Source organism: Myripristis murdjan, chromosome 10 (assembly GCF_902150065.1).
Source record: "Myripristis murdjan chromosome 10, fMyrMur1.1, whole genome shotgun sequence".
NCBI classification, from domain to species: Eukaryota; Metazoa; Chordata; class Actinopteri; order Holocentriformes; family Holocentridae; genus Myripristis; species Myripristis murdjan.
In genome coordinates this window covers 1,476,669-1,494,663 of record NC_043989.1, presented here as the reverse complement: position 1 = coordinate 1,494,663, position 17,995 = coordinate 1,476,669, and the positions used below count along the sequence as shown (strand labels likewise).

Here is a 17,995-nt window from a genome sequence, read left to right as displayed (position 1 = left end):
CTATTATTTTGATAATGGCTTAATAGGAAATTAATGTTCACATTTCTGCTGCTGTTTGAGTGATCTTATTGAAGCTGGAATCACACAATTGGACTTTTTATTGGATGTATAGCTAAAACAGTTATTAATATTATAATTTAAAGCTCCACACCACTGATTTTGAATGTTTGGTCCACATTTTCCACATCGACAAACCATTTATCAATAAAGATTTCACCGCACAGAGTAAAAATGTGAGTTTGTGGTTGAAGCAGCCGCCTTCTAATGTTCTGCTTGTGCGGCGAACAAAGTCCTCAACATTGAGAAACCACACAGCTGATGATTGGCTGTGGGAAGCAAAACGTTTTTTCCAAATGAAGAACTACATTTCCCACAAACCCCAGAGTTTACTGTCCTCCCCTCCACAGCCACTTCATTGGATCAGAAAGAAAAACCCGACGGCTCGATGTGAGTCCACAGGTTCACAGCGGTCATTAATCTGAGCAGGAAATTAACTTTTAAAGAATTTGAGTTTAAATATAAGAGTAAAACTGCAGTAGAAGTAGAAGTACTGTTCCTCTGCTGGTATGTGACTGCAGTAGAAGTAGAAGTACTGTTCCTCTGCTGGTATGTGACTGCAGTAGAAGTAGAAGTACTGTTCCTCTGCTGGTATGTGACTGCAGTAGAAGTAGAAGTACTGTTCCTCTGCTGGTATGTGACTGCAGTAGAAGTAGAAGTACTGTTCCTCTGCTGGTATGTGACTGCAGTAGAAGTAGAAGTAGTGCAGTAAAAATGTCCTGCAGTAAAAGTCCAAAGTGTCTCATGTCAAATGTCCTGGCAGTAAAAGTGACTGAGCTCCTTTTTCCAAACAGTAACTGTGTTAGCTGGGATCTTTTCCATGCAGTTAGAAAAGGAGGAGAGAACACGCTGCACACTGCATGCTTTTAAAGGGGCATTACACTCAACTACTACTGAGTACTGATGAGTAAGTAGTAGCAGTAGTAGTAACCTTGTTAGACAATTACTACTGCTACTACTACTTTTAGGACTACTAGAAGTACTACAATAATACTAATTTTAATATTTAGTAGTTTTGGTTCTCTTCGTCCAGCTGACTCACTGATATTTTTACTCTTTTTTTTTTTCCCACACTTACTCCACACAGATGAATGACAAAAAGTAGAAGCAACAAAGTAGAAGCAGGTTCCTCTTCTCGCCTTTGCTCACTGAGCTTTTATTGTGAAAGGTTCCACAGTCTGTTCTCTGTAATGGATCTGATTTAAAATGTAGAAAAGGACAAAACTCAAGCAGAAATGGACCGAAGGAGAAGTCAAGTTACTGATTTTAAAAAGTAAGTTCACAAAACACGACTCAGTTCCAGAGATGTGAGGAAATAGATAGATAGATAGGTATACTTTATTGATCCCAGACTGGGAAATTCACAAATAAATAAATAAATGTGATCCGTTCCTTCCACCTCTGAGTTCAGTTTCATGTCGTTTGTCAGTTTGTATTAGTCACATTTCTGAAAACACAACCAGAGAAACTCATTTTCCCCGGCAGACAAACCGTTCAAAACACAAACCAGTGTGAAGACAAGGGCCTGCTGCTCTTAAAGGAATAGTCCACCCAAAAAATGAATGTGCTGTCACATCCTCACTCTCCATCATCTGTGCAGCTCGCAGCTCCGTGCAGCTGCTGAGCGGAGGGGAAACTGCTTCTGTAGGATCCAAAAAGGAAAAAAAATCCCAAAAAACTGTCTGTGCAGCTCAGCAGGAGGTCCTGGAGCCGAACGCCGACGCTGGGACTGGATTTAGTGCCGCAGTGACACCGTTCTCCAGCGCAGGTGTTTTCCAGGTTTCCCAGGTGAGGTCAGGGAATCTGAGAAGTTCAGGTTCAGGTTAGTTTCCAGCGTGGCCGGAGCAGAGAGGAAACACAGCCGCTGGAGCTCTGCTGTTTGTCCACACAGGAAACCAAACGGCCGCAGAACGCAGCCTGTTTCCTGCTGCACGGATTAACCCTTTAAAACCCGAGCTGCTTCATCTGATGTCTCTCAAAACCAAAAACAGAACGAGCAACTTAACAAGAAATGACCCAAAAATCTGGTAAACAGAAGAAAATGACCTGAAAATTAGGGAAAAATAATACTCTAATCCAATCTAATTTTGAAATTTATGTATATATACATATATAGATAGATGAATTTCTAATAATTTTCTAATAATTCTAATCTAGTCTCTTTTAAGTTTTCAGGTCAGTTTGTTTATTCTTTCTCTTCTCTTGTCTTTCTTTTTTTTTTGCTAACTTCTAGGACTTTTAAACTTTTTCTAATTTCCTACAAATTTTTTTAGTCATTTCTCGCTCAGTTGCTCGTTGCCTGTTTTCCTGTTTTCCTGTTTTTCTGACATATCAAGTCTGCTCGGGTCTCAGAGGGTTAAAAGCTGGTGAACGTCCTCCGGCTGCGTTCAGACGCCTTTCACGAGCATTTCAACAAGAAATCTGACGTCAGTCCGGGTCTCAGAGGGTTAAACAGCCTTTACCAACCAGGAAGACTGACTTGACTGTGGAAAGTCATGGAATTTTCCAGCGTGGGACTCGCTCGCTGGCCGGGACGCCGCCGCTCAGCCTGGAAACTGATCAGACGTCAGACTGAGAGTGACAGCTAAATGAAGCAGCGTCCTGTTTGCTCTGAGCTCTGAGCCGCTGCTGAAATAATCAGGAATTTACTGAACATCATTCAACTGGATGCAGATGAATGTAAATCTAATAAAATGGGGAATCTGTTGTTTGTTGTGTTTGTTCTGTGTGTGTGTGTGTGTGTGTGTGTGTGTGTGTGTGTCCTGCAGTCTGACAGCTTCACTGAAGGCCTCAGCAAACTGCCAGGCACACACTTTCATTTTCCTCAGAAGCAAAACTGATCGTCTCCATCCTGACTGAGAGCCACCAGCAGTGTGTGTTGGTGTGTGTGTGTGTGTGTGTGTGTGTGTGTGTGTGTGTCTGCAGAGACCCCGCCCTCTGCCTGGATTTTCTTGTTTTGCTGATTCTTCTGGGCGTCGGCCTTTGGGCAGCAGGTGTGTAGCTTTCAGCCAATCACAGCGCAGCGCCATGCCAGATCGATAGCACCACGTCCAATAGGAAGCCATGAAAATCACAGACGTGGAAAAAAAAAAAAAGTAAATCCACCAAAGAGAAGCGGCGAGCGAACAAAGCTTGTTCCACAGTGAGAGTGAATCTGGGGTCGGCTTCACCTGCTGGATCGCTGAGGAAGAGGAGGAGGAGGAGGAAGAGCAACGCCTCGCTGCTGGACTGGGAGCTGCTGGACTGGGAGCTGCTGGACTGGGAGCTGCTGGACTAGGAGCGGCCTGAGGGACAAATTCTTTCCTAGAACGCCGAAGGAATGTTTTACATTTCACAATCAGAATCAGAATCAGAAATACTTTCTTGATCCCTGAGGGGAAACTGGGTACATGTCATTCCGTCGCCATCCTAGGAAAGGTGGTTAGCATAGCCAGGGAGGAGGAGCTAACCTTAAATTTTAGTGTTTACAAACCACAACAACAGATCCTGCTCACTCCGCCTTTAACTCCAACATGTCAAAGGTCATGAGATCAACCTCAGCTGTCCCATCCGAGGATTGGTCACTATGGATCCACACATCCAAATCTGGATTATATTCAGACGTATATCCAGATGTATTTGTTTTAGAAGGTGCAGATATTTGGATGGAGAGCACAGTGTTGGTGTGCGAAGGCCCGGACTGTCACAGCAGTGTTTTTAGCAGCTGTCGTCGCTGCAGTCTCACCTCCTCACCTGAGAGGGGCGTCGTGTGGTTTCCTGTCGGTCAGCGAGTGGCGGCCCCTTCGCTCGGCTCACCAGTACCGCTCGAGTTTTATATTTATTTTTGTTTTTAATTTTTATTTAATTTTTGTTTTTATTTTCATTTTTGTTGTTATTTTATTTTAATTTTTCTTATTTTGCTTTTCAACTGCACACTCAATTGCTAATTTGCAGGATTATAGGCTACATAGCTGGTACAGGCCATTGTTTCATGCTTAGACTATTTTAATAATAATAATAATGATAATAATTTTATTTGTATAGCAATTTGTCAGTCAAGATGCACAAAGTACTTTGCACAGACAACATAAAAGCACAATCAAATTAACGTATACAAAACAAAGACACAAGAACAGCACATTAAAAGCACACAATTTGAAATCAGTTACAAAGAAATTAAAGAAATTAAAAAGAAAGATAATATGGAATATGGAAACAGATAAAATCAGATATCAGAGAAAAAGGCAGGAGTGTAAGAAAGTGTCTTAAGGCTGGATTAAAAAGCAGAGACAGCGACTGCAGAGCTGGGATTAACAGGAACACAGATTAACAGGGTTTACTGCAGGCTGCAGCTGTGTTGTGCATGTCTAATTTCTAATTTCTAATTTGGACTGAGTGTATTAATCACACTGTGGATTTATTGTACTGAGCGTCGGAATGCATTAATTTCTTCCGGGATCAATAAAGTATCTATCTATCTATCTATCTATCTATCTATCTATCTATCTATCTATCTATCTATTACATGAGGTAATCACTAGGGGCCACTCAGGGCTTACAATAAGAGGGCCCCTGACTTTACATGCTGTTTGCATCAGAATGTGATGTTTTGTGTTATGATGTGATGTTTCCTTGTGCGAACCCTAGAAAGAGCAGACTGCCAGGGATCCAGATCAATCAATCAATCAATCAATCAATCAATCAATCAGTGTGACATTGCCAGAGTCACATCCATATTATGTCACACTGGCCTACGGTATGGAAACATTTTTTATCACACTGAGGATACTTAAGGGGAAATGTATGGATAAAGAGTCAAACTAAACTTTTACTCTTGAAAAGTTAAAAAGCTCAGTTTTCTTGTTGTGAGTGTGACACGTTTCTGTCAGTGGTTTCTGACGCAGTGTCTGCTTTCCATTAACGTTTATCTTCTCATTTATTCCTTTCTGGTTTATTTCTCTAATTTAATTTGAGTACATTTCTTGCTGTTGCTTTCTCCTTCTGTCAATCATCCAGGGGGCGGGAACAACGGCCTGTGTTGGATTGAAAAAATGACAACTTTTACTGCTTCCTTCTGTTGTCAATAGCTCATTTCCCATTTCTTATTGGTGCTTGTTACTGTCAATCACAAAGTTCTGAGGCGTATCTCGCTCTCTATTGGTCAGTGATCGCGGAGGCGGGAGCAGCGATGAGACTCCCGTCGCGGATGGAAAAAAAGAGAAAATTTCCAAGATGGCGGCGGAGACTTCTCTGTCCGCTGGAAAACAATAGAAGCAGAACAGAGACACAGAGTTCGCCTGTTCTTATTGACGGATTGTGGTTCTGCTGCGAACCTCGCGTTCTCCGGCTGGGGCTCGGTCAGACGGGCTCGTCCGCACCGACGCGTCGGAAGAAACAGTTTGAAAGTCCGAGCATCATGCTTTATTTAAATGCTGTCACGCTAGCCACCTAGCCAGCTAGCTAGCCTGGCTAACCGTTAGCTCGGCTACCCAAACAAACAGCGTTAGCGGCTAACAGCTAACAGCTAGCAGCTAGCCGCACCGAGGAGGCGGAGGATCAGCTGTTTGTAGACAGATGCTGTAGAAACAGCAGGCAGCAACATTACATTTACAGTAAGTGGACTTCAAACTTCTTGTTAAGACTTGTTTATTCGCATTTGGAATGATTAAATCAGCTGAATGTGTGTGTTAGGGAGGTGATTATTACACCTTGTCAAGTTTTAGAGGAAAGGCAACTGTGCTGCTAGCTAGACAAGCTAACCAGCTCTTGTTTGCTAACGCACCTTCAGCAAAATAAACTTTTCAACAAGTTAGTCGCCTGAAATAATGTTCTCATGGTGTGTGGATGCATCTCGGACAGGTGGATGACAGCCGAGTTAGATGCAAGCTAGCTTCCAAAAAAATCCACCACCAAACTTCACCAGATACTAATAAAAGTTTTTTGGGGGATTTTTCGACGCTACAACTTTTTGGTTTGTGAGTAACTGGAGGAATGTGCTGCCCACACGAGTCATGCAGCAGGATCCTTCATTGATTTGAAGTATTAGTAAAACACCAAGTCGTGGCTGTTTAATTAAATAAACAGTTCGCATGTACATTAGAGAGAGTTGTCTTGTTTACTGCCGTGTGTCCAGACCACATGGAAGATCAGGGGTTTGTGTGTTTTTTTTTGACTTGAGAACAGATCAGATTGAGGCTTTAACAGGGCAGCACGGCAGCTTATACAGCATTAATTGGCAGCTTGATGTTTTAAAGAATTAGATTTGTGTGTTTTAGTAATATTAACTTGATTTGAAGTTAGCAAAACGGCAGTCTGAATGAAAAAAATGTTGATTTTCCTCTCCGGCTAGTGACTGCTGCAGTGACTAAAGGCCATTAGCAAGACAAAGGTTGCCTGCATGGAGCCAGCAGAGGAGTCTTTGTAAAGGGCAGAGGGGGTGTAGACGCCCAATACTGAAAAAGAGGCAAATTCAGCATTTTTATGGACGAAGCCTGAGTCCGGAGTTTACCACAGTCTTTATTGATGATGGCGGATTTTGTTGCACCGCGACACAGCGCGGTGATGGAGAGGCTCCGCCGGAGGATCGAGCTCTTCCGGCGGCATCACAACAGCTGCGAAAGCCGCTACGAGAGCACGGCGCTGGAGCGACTGGAGCTGGAGAGGCAGCAGACCTTCGCCCTGCACCAGCGCTGCCTGCAGACCAAAGCCAAGCGCTCCAGCAAGCACAGGCAGCCCCAGCCGAGCGCGGACCCGGCGGGGCAGAGGGCGCTGGGCACCGGGAGCGGCGCCGCGGAGCCCGGAGACAGCGGCGGCGCGGCCGGGGAGCAGAGCCGGAACAGCACGCTAATAGCGGTGAGTGATCAGCTGTTAACCCCACCGAAATCCAGGAGCCATTTATTATTATTATTATCATTATTATTTATTAATCCCCTTAACATTCCGGCCCTTTCTTCGACCCATTTTAGTACGGGGGCAGGGGGTCGTCAGGGGGAAATAAAAGGGTAAACATCATCTGAAAGCTGGGAACCATAAGATTAATTTGAGATACAGCTCAGCTCCATGTGTCAAGTTATTCTAGTCATAAATGTGTAATCAACATTGTGTTTTGGTTTGGCGCCTGTTTATTTATTTTTTATTTATTTATAGTGTGCAAGGTTAACAGCATTATGATGGAGGCTTATGAAGCCATCCCCATGTTCAGTTATGTGTCATAAGTTGTTGCAGCAATTTATGTGTTGATTTATGTGTTGACCATTTATTACAGATGTGGTGAAATATTTAACTATTTTTGACCACTGGAGAATTGATAAAAAATGATCAAAATCACTCCCAAATCGCACATTAGGACACAAAGACCTTGAGGAACACAACAGAAAAATTCTTGCTTTGATTTGATGTCAAAAACCTTTGACATTTGCAGATTTCTGTAGGAATCACATTTTTTTGGCAATTGAGTTGCAAGTGTTTTGTTGTGGAAATGTGTCAGAAACTGGCCCTCACTGTCAGTCCAGCTGGAGAAGCAGAGCTCCTCTGAACGGCCTCGCTCTCTAGTTTGTGTCTGTAAAGTTTGATGAAGCTGTGATTCTCCTAGAGGTCACTAGAGGTCATTTTCTCCAGTGACGTCCAGTTTGACAAAATGCTCTGCCTGCAGTGAAATGGCTGCTATGGGGGCCAACATCATCACACAGGAATCAAATGTGGCTCATTGAATCCACAAGAGTCTCAGCTTTCCAGTCAAAGCCAACTGATGCAGCTCCAAGACTGTTTAGGCCCCAGTCTGCACACACACACCATTTTACAACAGGCCACAAGAACACATGTGGACTGCAGGGTTTGTGGCCCAAACTGCATGGGATTAGCAGAAGGTGGGCATGTCTGCAAAGGGGAGAGCCGTGGCTGCCCAGAGAACCCATTTTCATTCACACATCTGGAGGTCAGAGGTCAAGGGACCTGCTGGAAACAGACATGACAGTTTTGTTCCTTGACAAAATTTAGCCGAACTTTGCAACGATATTTAGCCTCCTTGCTGACAACCTAACACGACATGTTTTGTACCAGTAGATTCCTCATGCCGTCTAGTTTCATATGGTACCTTTACTTTACTATTATTTACTACATAACTATAGTTATTATTGTTAGCATTATTAGTATTATTATTATTATTATTAATACTGAATCTTCATCGACCACATTACACCTTTGCACTCTTGTTCAAAAGAAATTAAGTCAGGGGTGTTGCAGCAGAGATGTGTTCAGGTTTCAGAGGGTTCAGCATCGACACAGAACGAGTTCTGTTTCCAATTCTACTTCTATGGACGTGTCAAAATAAAAGCCCAGTTTTCAGAGGGTTAAAACCCACTGAGGTTGGCAGCTGGAGGGCTTTTCACTACAAGGAAAACACTCTGGGCTCTCAGACTGGCTCATGGTGGAGTCATTTAGAGTCCTGTGTGTGTGTGTGTATGTGTGTGTGTGTGTGTGTGTGTGTGTCCGTCCAGCTGATTGATCCCTCCTCTCTGGTTGAGGTCGTGCAGGCTGAGTGAAGCCACTCCAGTCGTGTTCTCCGTACGGACGAGACCACAGGGCTGTATAGTGAGAGCGTGCAGCTGCAGTGATTGACAGAGGAAGTGTTGTTTGTGGCCACGCTGTGTGTCACGTGACCGCACAGGAAGTGTGTGTCTGCCGCTGCTCTGACACAAACAGGCAGACAGCCCCGGCCCAGGCCGTCTGACCCTCTGGTCACTGTGTCGGGAGGAATGTAGTGATGAAAAGAGCTGGTTTCACCGGCTACACAGCACACTGAAGCCCTGTCGCTGACCTTTGACCCCTGCTTTTATCATTCATATTATCATTATCATTGTTATTATTATTTAATATGTGTATGCCTCAAGAAAAGCGTGTATGTGTTAGGGCTGTGATATCTGGACAAAATGAAATAGCACAATGTTTTTGACCAAATGCCTCAATATTGATATTGTATCCATGACTATCAGTGCTTTCATAAGATATTTGCATACAAGATAGCCTATTTGATAAACAGTCATTAGTAATTTACACCCTTTAAAACCAGGAAAAGGCAGCATTTATGTCATATTGCAATATTATGATATTTAAAATCCCAAACTGTATCTGGTTTCAAATAATGATATCACTATACCACTGATATATTGCCCAGTCCTTGTATGAACTAGAGCTGCAGCTAATGGTTATCTTCACTCACAGTTGATTTATGGAGTATATTTTCAATTAGTGGATTAATCATTTAGTGTCTAAAGTGTGACAAATAAAGCCAAAGTGTCCTAGGAGGTCAACAGTAGAAATCGCTTGTTTTTCTCAGTTCCATATCATTACAAAATTGTGAATGAATCGCGTGTTCAAACCCGAGTCGTCTAACAGAAACACGCCGAGTTCAATAGTTTTGTGACCCGTCCCTACTAAAGAAGTAGTTCAACGTCATCACTTTGGGCTCTGGGAACTTGTGAAAAGCGTTTGTCATTAGTTTTTATATTTATAGATGAAATGATTAGCAGGATCTTAGAGTCTTAGTGAAGCTGAAGGAAGACAGATGGTTGGCATTTTGCACTGGATAAAACACAAAACCCATCCGTTTCTGAAATTATACTAAGTCAATTTTCTGTTGATTGATTATTCAGTTCCATGTTTGAACACTTGACAAACAGGGTGAGACCAGGGTTAGACTGGACTTAATGAGTCTCACTGCTGTTTGCTCAGTTTATGGTCACGTTGTGTACAAATCCTCTGGAGGCTCAACAGTTTGAATGAAGTCGGAGTCGGGAGCTTCACAGTGACAGAGACGAGTCACTGTAGCTGTGAATCTGTGGGAGGAAAGATGCAGTCTCTTGATTTTTTTATTTGTGGAAAATGCCCTTTAGAGAATGACATTTAGTTTACTCCACACTAGGGCTGGGCAACACATTGATATCATATCTGTCATGATATAAACCTAGATATCGTCTGGGATTTTGGGTGTCGTAGTACAGTGATCTGGCACGTGTTGTCTTTTCCTGGTTTTAAAGGCAGCATTACAGAGAAGAGATGCAATTTTCCTGAGTTGAATACGTTGTTTTAGCTGCTCTGTTATTTGACTCTGCCCGCTTGGTCAGCATATCCATGTCACTAATGGTTGTTTATCAAAAATTTCTTGTGAGGAAATATCTGCTGAAAGCACCGATAGTCATCCCTACAGTTTTGTCACAATATCAATTTTGAGGTGTTCAGTAAAAGATACTGTGTTGTTTGACTTTGTCCATACTGCTTGGGCCTCGTCCCTCAAGTTTCTTTACCAGGCGTGTGCAGAGCGACACTTCACGGTCACATGACGGTCAGACATTACACTTCATATGTCACCGAACCCTCCGTTTTCCCCATTTCTCTGCTACACACAACGCCGACACCGCCGTTTTTAAAAGGAATCCACCTGGCAGAGCGATGGAAACGCTGGTTCAGTCTGGATGGAACGGCAAAATGGAGAAACAGAGAAGCTTTCAGCGTTCTCCAGATTAGGGTGGACCCACCCTGAGGGTTGCACTGTAACTGTAATTAAGGACAGTGGTTTTCAACATGGGGTCCGGGGACCCCCAGGAGTCCTTGACGGTCTTCCAGGGTGGCCTCAGCAAAATGAAGAATACAGTTTAGATGTTTGTGAAAGATCCAGCATCACTGATTTTACCATTAAAGATATAATTTTAATCATTATAAATATAGTTTGCTTGTATTTTTTAAAAGGATTTTTTTTGTGCAAATTTTCAAAGTTCTTTTAATTTAATTAATTAATGTAATTTAACTTTTTTAATTTGCTTATTTTCTGGTGTGTAAATCATCAATGAATTAACAAAAAATAGCAAGACATTAGTTTAAAATTTTTTTGAGAAAATTACTGGAAAATTGGCAAAAGAACCCCCCAGAAAATTAGCAACACGGTATACACAATACACTTTTTTTTTTTTTTTTTTTTGCAAATTTCAGGTAATTTTCTTGTAAATTTTTTTACTACTCTCTTACTAATTTGTTTTGGTAATCTGTGATGCTGGCTTGACATCAAGTGTCTTTTGTTTTAATGCTTGTTGAAAAAATCTCTTGATTTAAGTGCAAAATCGGGTCAGGTGGGGGTCGGTGGCTTGTTGAAACCCAACGTGAAAACCCCCAATTCAGGAGTTGGTCTTTTTTTCTTTTTTCTTTTTTTTTTTTTACCAGTCCACCAACACCAATGAGCCTCAGGCGGCGTTTTGTTTTAAAATATTGACACGGCTCCACGTGGTGCACTTCAGTTTCTCTGTTTTACAAGGATATATTTCATAATCAGCCTGGAGGAACTAACGCCGCAGCCGGCTTTCGGCTTTCCGAGCACCTCGTCTGCTTTCTGCTAAGTCAAACATCCTGGTTCCTGTGCCTGGTGACCTTTGACCTTCAGTTAAGAAAGTATAAACTGTTATCCTGCGATGACTAAGGCAATTAAATGGCTCATTAAACAGAGAGGTGAGAAATTATCATGTTGTCTTCAGCGATAATGAGCGTACTCTGGAGATAATTTTCATGAGAAGCAGATAAAGGTGTTGCTTTCAGGTGTCGGCTTGTTATTGTGCGTTAAAACCGTTTCTGTGGTGTGGCGTTTGCTGGCCAGCTCAGACTCTGGAGCTTGCAGTGCTGGTTGCAGGTGTGTCTGCTAGGGGTGAAAAAAAAACCATTCACTTAAGTATCGCTATTCTTTAGTCATTTTTTTAATCGCTGAATTCAGAATCAGAAATACTTTATCGATCGCAGAGGGGAAGGTGGGTCAGTTGCAGCTGCTCAAATTCTCGAGAGAAGAATTAAATTACAAGAAATAGAAATGAAAGTGCATTATGCAAAGTTATATCAAAAGTATGTGCATTAAGTCTTAGTATGTGCATTAATACTGCAAAATATTACAATAAATTCAGAAATAACAATTGAGCATATGTGAAAAGGTATACCTATATCCACCATATATACAAATATATGACACATTTATTTATTTAAAGTAAATATCATCATGTGAAACTAGACGGTCTTAGGAATCTGTTGGTACCAAACACGTCATGCTAGGTTGTCGGCAAGGCAGATGAATGTCGCAGCAAAGTTTTGACGAGGGAAAAACTGTCAGGCCCAATAGAAGGGCTGAAATGTTAAATTTTGTTTAGAAATAATAGACCTCAGAAGTTCATAAACGGTCTTTAATTTGAATTGACAAGTTTCTGAGTTGCAGCATAAACTGTCAGCTTATAATATCCAAATATTTCCTTGTCAGAATGAGGCTAATACTGCTTTGATACCAGGGATCGACCCATATTGATTTTTCAGGACCACTATTGGTTATTACTCATCAATGACACAGATAACTGATATTCAGTGCTGATACTCATGTGAATGGTTCGTCTTTAAGCATCATAAGACCTGCACACAGTCTGATTGTCCATCCTCCCCGGGTGTGTGTGTGTGTGTGTGTGTGTGTGGGAAAGGTGTGTGTGTGTGTGTGTGTGTGTGTGTGTGTGTGTGTGTGTGTGTGTGTGTGTGTGTGTGTGTGTGTGTGTGTGTGTGTGGGAAAGGTGTGTGTGTGAGAGAGAAAGAGGCGTGTGTGTTCAGACTGATGGGAGTGTCTCCTCACACACTGTCGTGCAGCAGATGGACTTTGGACTCGCAGCTCTCCTCCACCTGCCGCCTCTCTTACTACAGTGTTTTAGCACGGGGTTTCCAAGTGGGGTCCAGGGCCCCTGAGGGGCCTCCAGAGGATCTTTGGCAACATGACAATTACTTTAAAATCATTTTAAGCTCAAAAAAATCTGATCCAGTGTCACTGACCTGACATTTCCACAGATCATTTCACAGTGTTTCCCTCACATAGTTAACTAGAATTCAAATGGTGAAATAAGAAATACCATAAATAGACAAATGTATTCTTTCAAATAATTTCATCAGTTTTATTGATTATATTTGTATATTACATTGTGTTGCAAACACAGTTTAATAGTGTAAGTATAAATATAGTTTTACTGAGTTAAAAAAGTCAATTTTCTGGTAACCTTTCTTATCTTTATTTTTTTGTTAATATTTTACTAATGTTCTGGTAATCAGATTTATTCCCACATGAAGGGATTACAGGCCATCTTCAGCAACATGAGAATAATTTAGACAAATGATAATAATAATAATTGTAAATACTGTGTTTTTGAAATTGGAAAGGAAAAAAATATTTTTTGATCGTATATTCAAAATAATAGGCACTCCTCTTCCTCAGCGGCAGCTGTCCAGTCTGATGCAGCTCAGCTCAGCAGCTCTGCCATAAACTCTACTATTTAACAAAGTTTATCATGTTCAGTTTGTGTTGACATTGTGCAGAATGTGTCACTTTAATTCTGTGTTTATTACTGAGGTTGTAGTTTGCAGTGGTCTTCTACTGGACTACGTTACACTTGAGAGGTGTTTCTAATTTTTTGTCCCCCCCCTATTTATATACATGAGGGGGGACAGAATAGTGGAAACAGCTGTCAGTAAAGTGCAGTCCAGTCCAGCAGTAGCACTAACTATGAGCTCAATGCCAAACACAGAAGGGAATGAACACCTCTGTTACCGTGACAACAAGACAAGCTGAGCGTTATAGGCAGCAGGAGAGGAAACTTTATGGCTCAACAGCTGGATTAGACTGGATTAGATTGGACAGTTGGAGCTGATAGTCTACAAAGTCTATATCTATTTTATCTTCTTTTTTGCAAATCCATTCATCTCCTTTTTGCTGTGTTTTTGAAAGAAATCAAGTGAATTTGCTCAGGCTTCAATCTAATTCGCTTGAAATCGTCATGGTATCAAAAAAGTACGAGCGATTATTTTAACATGTCAATGTCACCTCTTTGAATCTGTGCTCAGAATTGGTTTCTAAAGAATTTAATGCTTAAAACAAACAAAACTATCTCTCTTTATCAGAAGTCAGGGTCACTTCAGGTGTTGGTCTTAAGCTCAGATGAACATCAACTCAAGGTTCCAGGACATGAAAACAGGTTGAAATCCCTGTTCTGGTGTAAGTGGAGACTCTGCTGCCTGATGTTATCATCTGGTTTTGTTTTGGGAAAGAACACCCACAGTCGAATTCTGTCCAGCAACGGATGTAGATTGGAGTTAATGTTATTTTTACCACCTAACAGTCAGCAGTACCACTCAATCATATTCCTAAAGTTTTATGCTATCCAGTCCCTGTCTGCAGCATATAGCATCAGTTCTTCCCCAGTTATCTGGCTAATTATTTATTAACTTATGGTTTATATGACAGGGAGCGACACAGGTTACATAGACAAACTGAAAACAGCTATCCAATGCAAGTATCATAGTATTTATAGCAACACCTGTTCCTAAAAGCGTTTTGGTAAAAATAAGAGATACTTTTTTAAAAAATTTCTGACACCGTGTATCTGCCTCTCTGTTTAGTCAATTTTTTAAAATTTTACAAACCATGCAGGGAGAGGCAGAGAGAACCTGAGGGCGTATCTGCGGCTTATCTCTGAAAATGTCACGTCTGTGCATCACAAGAATGTGAACGGCGCCCTGCACTGTGCGACCTGTTCTCTTCACTACCTGATTGGTATTTTTTTTTTGATGAAACGCTGAAGTTGTGAAGTTTCAAAATAAAGTCAAAGTCTGACAGGAAATGAGCTGAGCCCAAAGTGACGTTCAGATTCCCACAAGAAGCTCTGTGCATCAGGCTCAGCTTCAAGCTCGGACAAACACGGTTTATCTTGGCCTCTCAGTGAAGCAGGATTCAGCAGATGTTTGGTGATTTTATTTTTTTACTTTGATCCATGACTGAACTGATCAGGTGATAATAGGTGATGATAATTGATTAGTTTTGTGTGAGTGGATGAGGGCCTGGTGTGCACAGAGCAGCTCAGTGTGACTGGAGTCCTGTGTGGTGACTCAGTGTGAGTTGAAACCCCCACCCACCTCCACTGAGCTGACTCATCCTGTGTGTGTGTGTGTGTGTGTGTGTGTGTGTGTGTGTGTGTGTGTGTGTGTGTGTGTGTGTGTGTGTGTGTCAGGAAGCGTGCAAACAGCAGCCTTTGTGTTTCTGCTGGAGGTGAGTCAGGGGTTTGGCTCCTCCGGCTCTCCGTACTGATGCCACTCACTGAAGTTCCTTTTTAAAAAATGCACTTTTGGTGCCGATAGTCCACTGGATTCTTTTCATGCTTTTCAAAATACAGAGAGTCAGAGTGTTTAATGCTTTGAAACCTGAGCAAATTCACTTGATTTCCTCCCAAAAACATGGGCAAAGGATGAACAAATAAGCAAAAAAAAACAAACAAAAAAATGTATCAGAACGTTAAGTAAAAAGACTGAAACACAAGTTAAACATTAATAAGAAATCACCAGAATATGAGTAAAAAAAAAAGAAAATTACTTGAAAATAAGCAATTAATAAAATAAAATAAATAATACAAGAATGTCTTTCACAAGCATTTAAAGTGAAAAATAAAACTATTTCTCATTTTGTTTAGGACCCCTGGACCCCATCCCCACTTTGAAGTCTCTGTAGTCTAGTAAATTGTAAATCCCAATCTGTGTCTTGGGAAAAACGGGTAAACTGTGTGGCAAAGCAAAATGAGCAGTGACGGTATTCAGAAAGCATTGAGCAGCCTTTATTGTGACTGCTGCAGCGGACGAAGCTGCTGTGCTTCTCCCTGTTACATGATATTTTCTCAAGTGATTCACCTTGGGTTTTTTTTTTTTTTTTGCCTCTGATCTTGCAGCAAAAATTCAAAGTATCTGCGTGAGGTCGGGTCATCACAGTTTGCTTACATACTTTCTGCATGACTTTACTTTCATTTTTGTCTCTCCTCTGCACTTTCATATTTTACGCTGCCTGTTTGATCCACTAGACATAGCTACATTACAGTCGGTTTTAATGTCACCGCTTTGAATTTATATTATTAGTGACAAGTATGACACCTAGACATGTCCATAATGAGCACAAACCTAAATATCTTTTCAAGTCAGAGTCCTGAGGGCAGAATCACCTGAGGCGGGGGCCCGGGGCTTCAGGAGAGCCGGCTGTGGGGTCCTGAAGACGTTTGATGACCTCCGTCGTAGACAAAGCAGAATTCCTATTCCTGTGCTGTTATTACATATTTCTTGCTGTTATATTAAAGGAATACTCCCGGTGTTTCTGGCTGAACCCCACTTTAGTATCCCCACATGATACTCTGTGTAAATGAGATAGTATATTGTCAGTAGTGTATTATCAGTGGTATATTAGCAAGTGCATGTTATCAGTGATATATTAGCAGTAGCATGTTATCAGTGGTATATTAGCAGGAGCATGTTAGCAGTAGCATGTTATCAGTGATATATTAGCAGGAGCATGTTTTCAGTAGCATGTTATCAGTGATATATTAGCAGTAGCATGTTATCAGTGATATATAAGCAGGAGCATGTTAGCAGTAGCATGTTATCAGTGATATATTAGCAGTAGCATGTTATCAGTGATATATAAGCAGTAGCATGTTAGCAGTAGCATGTTATCAGTGATATATTAGCAGGAGCATGTTTTCAGTAGCATGTTATCAGTGATATATTAGCAGGAGCTTGTTTTCAGTAGCATGTTATCAGTGGTATATTAGCAGTAGCATGTTATCAGTGGTATATTAGCAGGAGCTTGTTTTCAGTAGCATGTTATCAGTGATATATTAGCAGGAGCTTGTTTTCAGTAGCATGTTATCAGTGGTATATTAGCAGTAGCATGTTATCAGTGGTATATTAGCAGGAGCATGTTTTCAGTAGCATGTTATCAGTGATATATTAGCAGTAGCATGTTAGCAATGATATATTAGCAGGTGCATGTTATAAGTGATATATTAGCAGTGGCATGTTAGCAGTAGCATGTTATCAGTGGTGTATTAGCAGTAGCATGTTAGCAGTGGTATATTAGCAGTAGCATGTTATCAGTGGTGTATTAGCAGTAGCATGTTAGCAGTGGTGTGTTAGCAGTGGTGTATTAGCAGTAGCATGTTAGCAGTGGTGTATTAGCAGTAGTGTAAAGAGACTGATGAGTGTCGTGGTTATATTTGACACCTGATTGGTGGAGATGCTCCAGGGACTCACATACCCAGAATACCACTGGTGTGTCAGGAAAAGGCCGAGGAAGGAATTTACCCACAACCCCCGGAGTCTATAGATATCATAATGAGAGACAGACAGAGACAGAGACAGAGACAGGGAGTGGGAGACCAGTATTCCAGGTTTATGAAGTTCAGTGAGTCACTGGAGTTTTATTTTTCCTGAAGACAGACACACTGATGTGCACACACACACACACACACACACACACACACACACAGACACACACACACACACACACACACACACACACACACACACACACACACACACACAGACACACACACACCAGCGGGGTGGAGGGTTTTTCCTCCGTCGTGCAAGGCAGCAGAGTGTTCTCCTGCCTGTGTTTCTGTCACTGCCACAGGATTCACAGATGTTTGTTCTTTATGTTAAAGAGTGTTGGTGGCTCTGTGGCTCTGCTTTGTAGAGGCAAACACAGCCGCTTCAGCCTCAGCAGAAAGTGAGATCAGTCATGCTAAGTCAGAGTTTGGTAAGAGGCGGATCACATGAAGACTGAAATCAGTCTGAGTCAGTAAATCAACACGTTTTCTAAGATCTGGCTCCAAGTGAACTTCACTGGCTCAGAGGAGAGAAGATAAAAGTTAAAAGCCTTTTTTTCTTTTGATGTGACTCTGAGCCGTGTGTGTGTGTGTGTGTGTGTGTGTGTGTGTGTGTGTGTGTGTGTGTGTGGATGATATTTGTTCCTGAATCCCAGCAGAGCTAGTGTGTGTGTGTGTGTGTGTATATGGAGATCTTCCACCTCCAGGTCAGGACTCCAGACTAACTTTTCTCACCACCATCACTGAGCCATCCTGAAAAACAG

The 17,995-nt window shown here is 41.7% G+C and overlaps 1 protein-coding gene across 4 annotated transcripts in view; it reads left to right on the top strand.

The window, feature by feature from the left end:
• The first annotated feature begins 5,281 nt into the window (after positions 1 to 5,281).
• Positions 5,282 to 17,995, top strand: part of maml1 (mastermind-like transcriptional coactivator 1) — a 32,329-nt gene continuing 19,615 nt past the window's right edge. For 2 of the 4 annotated variants that reach the window (XM_030061783.1, XM_030061781.1), the window contains exons 1-2: positions 5,282 to 5,648; positions 6,386 to 6,888. In XM_030061783.1, coding sequence (XP_029917643.1) covers positions 6,559 to 6,888 — 330 coding nt within the window. In that variant the 5' untranslated portion in view covers positions 5,282 to 5,648; positions 6,386 to 6,558. Of the gene's footprint in view, positions 5,649 to 5,681; positions 6,889 to 17,995 lie in introns of those variants that run through there. The other 2 variants (XM_030061784.1, XM_030061782.1) reach the window with 2 other exon arrangements.